At 35.3% G+C, this 8,448-nt stretch overlaps 1 protein-coding gene across 1 annotated transcript; it reads right to left on the bottom strand.

Moving 5' to 3' along the window:
• Positions 1-238: 238 nt before the first annotated feature.
• Positions 239-1,846, bottom strand: LOC119635824 (zinc finger protein 585A-like). The gene is made up of 4 exons (XM_038030832.1): positions 1,580-1,846; positions 1,024-1,537; positions 776-953; positions 239-698 (listed from the first exon to the last, which is right to left on the bottom strand). Exons 1-4 carry the CDS (start codon positions 1,844-1,846, stop codon positions 239-241), a joined length of 1,419 nt encoding a protein of 472 aa, XP_037886760.1.
• Between the last annotated feature and the right edge of the window lie 6,602 nt (positions 1,847-8,448).

The raw sequence follows: 8,448 nt of genomic DNA, 5'->3' as shown, positions 1-8,448 counted from the left end.
TGCGGAAATCTGCAATCTTAGCGGCAGTTATAGGCAGGAATTATTTAGATCTTCAAATGGATATCGCGGAGTCCTCCTGTATTCTTCTTCCGAGCTAGACTACTACAGCATACGAATTTCTCATGCTCTTTATTTAGACTTTTAAGAATAAACAACAATACTACCTAAACTCTTCTTCTTCTTTTTGTTTTATGGAAATATTTATATAATAATAATCTAATTAAGTAATAAAAATTCATCACCAGTTTGCTAAGCAATTGGGTACAGGTTGATTTTTAAATTCCATTCGACCAATTTTATAGTGACGATACGGATTCCTTAGATGGGGTGGCATGTTACGGCGCATCACATCTAGAGATTTAGGCATTTTGGAGGGAATTTTCGGAAGTTTCATATCCAGTATTTTAACTTCGTATTTCACATCAGCACGAGTCAAAGCAGGTTTCTCTTTATCATCATCAGTTGCAATCATACTCAACTCTCGATCAATAATTGATGGTCTCTGGGCAGCGAAGTGTTTGTTCAACTCTTCTACAGTAAGAAATCCAGATTTACAGTAATCACAACGGTATTTAGGGTAACGATTGTGTTCAATTAAATGACGATCCAGGTCATACTGATAGGAAAAAAACTTGTCGCACTTGAAACACAAATAATGGCCTCTGTCTTGCCGATGTAAATGGTAGTCGAGAAATACTCTACAAAATGAAAATCGTCAACAATAGAAAGGGAAGTGCACTTAATCGGGAGTTTGCTTAATTTTTAATTGACTCACTTGCTTGTAAAACAATCACCGCATTTTTTGCAAAAAAACCAAGCGCTCTTAAAATGATGTACGTAGTCGTGTAACATTATATTCAAAATGGTATCAGTTTTGAATTGACATTTAGGCTGAAAACATGTAAATGATTTCGCGAGCACTTGCTTTATGAAACGATCCAAGAGACGAAGATCTGAATAATGAAAGTTGCGAAGATGAAAAAATTCCTTTTTTCTAATATTTGAACACACAATCTCACTTACCGTATTCCTTTGCGTTGGTAATTTGCCAGTTAAGCCGATCGCAAAATTCTGAATTACTTTTCGAAACGTTTTCTTTATAGCTTTTTGCTGAGAGTTGCAAACGGGTCCCGCTCTCAACTTTCCGTTTTGACGTTTCATTCTTGCCAACTGTATTTTCTTCTGGCAGCTTAATCTTACACCCTCTCGAACTTTCGTTAGTAGTCGGTATTTGCTTAGATATTTTTGTTTCTTCCTCTTTCACAGTGTTCGTCGACACTAAGGACGTAAATGTAATTGCTCTGGATCTAGTTCGAATCGTACGTCTTCCCGGTATGAGGAATTCTTTGCTTTCTTCACTCTCGGTCAACTTAACCTCATTTTTGGCTTGACAGATGGTCTCATGAAAAGCGTGCTCATGCTTACTCACAAACTCACGAGAGCATACACTGCAATAAAATCTTTGCAAATGTATGCGCTTATGATTTTTCAATTTTTTCAACGAGTCCACAGTTACCGGGCACATATTGCAATGAAATTTTCGTATTTTAAGGTTATTTTTCAATTCATTAACTGTAACTTCTAATTTGCATTCGTCTATGATATGATTTTCTTCAGCGGAATGATTGCTCTTAACCTTATCCGTTGTCGCTAGTTGGTTCGACATGGTCGCCGAGCATGTACTCTCGGCACTTGTACTTCTTCTGACAACTTCTCGTTCAAAAGTGACTGGTGACTGGCGATTTTTTCCTTTTAACTGCTCTACGCTAGAATTATTCTTGCTATTTATAGGAGAGCGGCTCACTGAGTTGCTTTCAATATGAATTGAATTTTTCGGTAAAGACATTCCGAAAGAACTATTACTTCTGCTGCAATTTTCTGCTAAGTGAAGTTAACTTCTGACAATGTCTGTCATTACTGAAATACTTATCGGGTCTTTTTTCGCAGAAGTTTAGATCTGCGGTTTCTATGATTGCGCACACGCGTTTAACTTATATACACATCTTCATCGCTTACGTGGTGATAATATAAAACAAAATGGCTTCTCTCGCGCAATATTACAACTGCTTTTAAACCACATTCCGATTTTTTAACAAAAAAAATTTATACGTACGCATATCAGCTCAGCTTGACATCGCAACTCTGCCGAATTCCATTTTCAGGTAAACAGAAAATATTGCCGAGGGAAGGGAACTTTTAAATAATGAGGCAAAGAACATTGTTTTCGCTTCTGGAATTGTAAGACTTGGGAAAACACAAAAAATATACACGTACCTGAGTGTGCTGGGAAAACTTATTTATACCCATTTTCGTCCATATGTTTATCAAGGCCTACTGATGGAACCTTGAAGGAAGGGCCACATTTGATACAGGAAATTGAAGCTTACATTTATTATTCCTGCTAACTGCAAGTGGACGGTCGAGCCCATCAGCTTTACCATTCGATATATCGTGTGTCAATACGATTTTCCAGTCTGCTATTGTAACATTTTAAATGCCGAAGATTGACATATATCTTCTATGTTGCTTGGTACCTTTCACAAGCACACGCCATTTAGAAGAGCAATCTCAGGAATTGTCAATAATTTGGGGACTGTAGCAGACCCACTTATTAGAAAAACTTAAAATCCTAAAGTGGATGGTGAAGTCTACCATTAAGAGGAATGCATGTGTCTAAAGCACCGACAATCCCTCCAAGAAGCGTAGTGCCTCCCTTGTTGCTGGCAACACGACGTAAGAAAGGTACGCAAGGCAATGAAGATATAAGCAAAATAACTAGTATTTCTTGCACCATAGAATCTTCGTGAGGAGTGAGACCAAAATACTCGAGAAAGGGAATGCAATAAATGTTATGATTAGGGTAAAAGCGCTTACTCAAGAGGGCAATAAACAAAAGAAAATCGTCTGTAATATGTAAGATGTTCAGGGGACTAATAACATACCTGAAAATTGGGTTCAGTTTTCTTATTCAGCCGTTGAACACTAAACGTGACTACCCCCACTGGATTTGCTTGCTAAATTGAAAGACTACGTCGAGAACTGCAACACACTGCAAACTGCGTGTGATTCATAGAGAAAGACACAATTATTGACACACGAAGATGAAGCCGCCACAATCGCCCCATATTCAACTCCATATATAAGGACGACAGCCGATGACTGGAAGAAGTCCAAATTCTTAAAATAGGAACAGTTGACAGTCGAAAACAGCAAAAAGTCGTCTAAACCAAAAATTCAGTGGATGAAGAGTTGAAGATTTCTTCAGGGGGTAACCCATATTCTAAACATTTTTACTTTCATGTCTCGTTGTGCGCCGTTTTTCTGTAAAATTTGAAATTTCGTTTTTCGGAGAACGTTAGGCAAGGTTCGACACAATTATGATATGACAAGAAGTAACGCATTTTTTTGCGCTAGAAAAAGAAATTTTTTTGCGCTTATTTCAGTACAGTTTTATTATCAAAACAGCCGACAGACAACGTCGGCATGTTTATGTGCGCACACTCATTGCGACAGTGTTTATATGCACTCATAAATCTCATATTTATTTACGTGTTCCGAGATTATAATCAGACGTATGTTCGCAATTTTTCTTTTGTTTTTCAAAGTGTTAGGGTCTCTCTCTGTACGCATAAGTGTACAAATTACCAAAATTTCTTTTATCAAAACTAAGCTGAACATATTCATTAAAAAATCTGCGCATGCAGACTTTCTTGCTGATGACTCGCACTTATCGATAACCTGCCGTTTTAGGCGCTCAACATCCCTGCTTTTTTTTACTTTTTGCTCCGAATTTAAGACAAATGAAAAAAAATGCTTCTCATTGCTCGATTTCCACAAAACCACTCACTTAGTTGTGCAGACGATGGTTCTCTCTTAAAGAAAGAAAACTATGCAGTTCGACATTGTGAGATTAAGAAAAAACCCAACTGATTGGTTTAGGCGTTTTAGTTGAAAAATTTGGTTTTTTAAAGTATATTTTATTTTAAAATTGTATTCGTTCAATATTCACTGCATTTTTTTTCATGTCATTGAAAATAGTTGCAAACTTCCATTCCTTACATAACATCTTACGATTCATGTTATGGCGCTATAGATGGAACGATAAGAAGGACAACTCGTGACATATTCTACGCTAAGACTATTGTGTTTACATCATATAATTTTACACATTTATAACAAATAAAGACTACACTCCTATAGATTATATAATCAATGGAGTTGAATAAGCCATCTCTAAACTGACGTCACAGTTGCAACCTCTGAAGTTAGTTCAGAAGTAAAGCGTAATTTCAAAAGTGATCCTTAACAGGCTTATCAAGTCTAGTTCCGAAAATGGCCAAACTGGATACAAGGCCCGTCCATGAATGGTAAGAAACCTTCTCTTAATTATGACAATCAACAAAATCTCTTTAAAAAAACTATTTGCATATAAGAAAAATGGTTTATCTGAAATTGGTAAAAAGTAAAAGACAAATCCTGAAAGCTCCCTTTCCAGTTTTTACATTCCTTTTTACTTCTGAAGTAGAGGCAGGCGGATAGTACAAAAAACAGAAAAGGTGAAGCCCTGCAATAAAAAGAAGGCCTCAAAACATGAACGACTCCTTCACAATAAACGACGTGGATCTCGCAACTAGAAGAAATAAGTAAGAATTTCCATCCAATTGTCTAATCAAACTTTTTTTTCATCCATTTCTAAAAAATTCGTAAACAACTTTTCTTTGCGAAAAGAAATCGTTATAGGCCTCGTTACGCTGTTGCACATAACGGTACTCTTTATTAGTGTTGCTTGCATTGCTGTGTTTAGAGACATTTTTATAAAGAACTCTACAAGAACTTATACGAAAATGAAGCATCCAACTTGGCTTCACTTTGGAAAAAAATTAAAATGAAGGGCAGCACTTTAAAGAAAAAAATATGAATAAAGAAATTTATTGTCTTTTTGGGTGTAAACATTTCTTTAATAAGGAATTGTTCTTCGTGTTAGTCCAAGTCCTCGTGTAAGCTCACAGCAATATTCCTTATTCGGTTTTTTCTTTTATAATACAACATCTTATCTGCTTATTATTTAGATTCTATTTTATTTCTTTTTTTCATCATTCCCCCGTAAATAACTTTGCTCGAGGATTTTAAGACTTAAGACATTTCTATTTTCTTCAATTCAATTTTATTGAGCCTTAAAGTCTTTTGATTATTCTTATTATTAGTCTGAATGTAATTTGGATTCCATTCTACAGCGCCTTTGTGTCAGTGCTTCGATGAACTTACTTGCTCGAGGACTTTATGGGCCAAGACTTTTTTACTTTCTTAGATTGGATATGTATATCGACGTTGCTGTTTGTTAACTTCTCATTATTCCGAACGTAATTTGGATCTCCTTCTACTTCTACTTTACGTCAGTTCCTTTCTGAATTTACTTGCTCGAAGGGCCTCTTATTTCCTGAGATTGGATACGAATTTCTATTTAACTATATCTTAAATTTTTTGCAATGATATCTTAAGTCTTCTTCTTATTATTCTGAAAGTAATTTGAATTCCATTGCAGCTCTACTTTATGTCATCTTCTTTGTGGTGTTATTATCTCGGGAACCTCAGCATATTCCTTGGATTGTATATGAATTTCGATATCACTCTATCGAGACTTCTGTACAATGATATCTTAATTCTTCTTCTTGGTATTCTGAAAGCAATTTGACTTCGATCCTACTCCTATTTTATATCAGTTCTTTCGCGACGTTATTAACGAACAGGAAACGTATGTACTGTGCATAGATGTACGGGTGAATGGTCTTTATTCGGTACGCATTGAAAAATAGCGTGAATAGCGATTGATACGATGTTTAAATTCATTTAAATTTCAATATTAAAAATTCCATTGCATCGCATAAAAAATGCTGTGTGTGTTTTCTTGTTTTTAGCATTCAATCTTTTTTTTTCTTTTTTTTGTATACAACGAAATTTATAATTAAATCAAATGTAATTTTATTATCACTAAAAAAGCAACGCACACATATATAAGCATTTATAGAAATCTTTCCCATATAAACAACGACAGCAACAAAAACAACAATAGTAGCAACATTCAATTGCCATATACAACAAATTAATTTTTTTTTATTATTGAACAAAAATTGTTATTTGAACTGAATAACATTTACATTCAAATTTACATACATTCGTTGTTTCCTTCTCTTTTGTTTTTACTCTTGTTAGTTTCTTTTTTGTTTTTTTTTTTTGTTTTTGAAAACTTTTAAACAAACATTATGAAATGTTTTCGGCTTTCTTTTTTTTTTTTTTTTTGTTTTGCCTTTGGACACCAATTGTTGTGAGTGTGTGGACCTTTTTGGTGTTTTTAGCCCTTTGTACAACAACTACTACTACTGCCACAAAATTGCTTAACGGCAGTAGAAATTATTGGTCCGAATACATATTCAATCACTCATAGAATCGAATAAAAAGCGATAAATAAAACCCAATAACAAAAATAACAACACACAAACGATTGTGTGTACATTTAAATACATGTGCGTATGTGTGCGTGTGTAGGTATGTGTGTGCGTATGTACTTTCCTCTTTTTTTTTTTTTTTTTTGTGTTTTCATGCATGTTGACCTAATATTGTTATTTCCTATGCGTAGCTCTTCTACAAATTGTATTTGTTGTATAATTTCGTTGGTGCTTTTTACTGATATGGAATGAACTTTTTTTTTTTCTTTTTTTTTTTTATATATGCTCGATCCCGGTTTTTTATGTTAAATGAATGAATTAAAGCAATACATTTTTTGTTGTTGTGGCATTTCATAACATTCAAATGTTTTTTCAAGCATTTTTTCCGCTAGTCACAAAGAAAACAAGTAAGAAAATTATATTCGGTCGTGACCGCATCTTTTACACCCATCATCGTTATCTTGAAACGGGCAAAAAAATATATAAAAGAACTACATTTTCATCCCCTCTAATATGGAGGGGGCATGGCTGATTTTTTCAGTTTTCCAAATTGGCGTATAGGCGTTGTAGGCCCGTCCTTTGAAAAGTCCGGATCAATTCGTTTGAGCTAACCGGGAATGTTTACCATAGTTGCCACACAGTTGGGCAGATAGACAGACGAACATGCGGACATGTTTCCGACGTACATTCCATTCTTGAAACGGGCCAAGAATTGTTTTATATTTGTAGGTATCTGCGTACTATATATATTCTACATACTGCATATACTCTCTATACTACAGCATCACTCATAGAATTGAATTTAATTTTTATAATTTATGAGTAATGAGCAAAAACGAATATTTTATTCTTTTTAAAAAATAAAGTTGCTCTTAGTTTGTCTGGTAGTGTGGGCGTTCTTCTTGACCAATTTAGCTCATTTCTCAACACCAACTGCCAAACTTGAAGTTGATAGTTTCGTTTTTGCGGCCAGGAGAATATTTACAACGGACGGTGCACAGAGGGATAGACAGACAGTTGGACATGCTTAAATCGATTCAAAATTTGATGGTAATCAAGAATATGTACCTTTGTGGGATCTGTGATATTTCCTTCTGGGTGTTGCAAACGTCATGACAAAATGAGTATAGCTCTCATCTCCTGGTGATGGGTATAAAAATGACTTTTATCTGGCTTAGACTGAACTTTGCGACATGGATGACTAGCTTTTTCAACTATATATTGGACGAGAAAAGAACACATTCTAAACTCAAACGTACGGTAACAGAAGTTATGCCAGCGTAAGCCCTTTTTTCGAGGTCTTACTTGATAAAAACGTCGTCTTTACAAGGAAATAAATATAATTAATTATATCCATTCGAAGCTTGAGAGTATCTAAAAGCGAAACGGAAATAATTGCACTATCCTTTTGCGGTGCCTAAGCATGGATGGAGGAACGAACAGCGAATAGTGCCAGTTTGGAGGAACGAATTCTTTAACGAATTCGATCCCACATTGTTTGCTTTTGGCATGTTAATTACTACATACGAAAAGGCATAACATACGACCAGTCCTGACATTACAACCAGCAAGCACTGCTTAATATCGTTATAATAAGAACAAGCAATAAGACTATAGGAGGACACGGCCCGCCGTTAAATGCCACACATCACATCGTTTAATGTAGTTCTTCATACAACTGCATTTCAAAATAAGGTCTTATAGTAGAAGTAATCGAAAAATTGATCCGGTCTGAACCATTTTCAATAGCGTTCTTCCTTGAGCCAAAAGATCTCGGAGTGTCAGATTTCCTCAAAATATTTTGAAAATAGTGGACTGTAGGTTGAGACAAGACAAGAGAACAAGACGGGCAAGAGGATTGGCGGATGGACGGACGAACATGCTTAGAAAGATTCCCTGAATCGATCGGTGTAGTAAAAGATGGATCTATACACAAGCTGCAGCATTCACTTCCCATCTGAATTTTCGTATGTGAATAATATGAAGTCTTTCTTTCTACAAGTAT

The sequence above is a fragment of the Glossina fuscipes genome, unplaced genomic scaffold, assembly GCF_014805625.2.
Source record: "Glossina fuscipes isolate IAEA_lab_2018 unplaced genomic scaffold, Yale_Gfus_2 27, whole genome shotgun sequence".
In the NCBI taxonomy this organism is placed as follows: domain Eukaryota; kingdom Metazoa; phylum Arthropoda; class Insecta; order Diptera; family Glossinidae; genus Glossina; species Glossina fuscipes.
The sequence above is the reverse complement of the archived record's forward strand: the minus strand, read 5'-3'. Positions and strand labels throughout refer to the sequence as shown.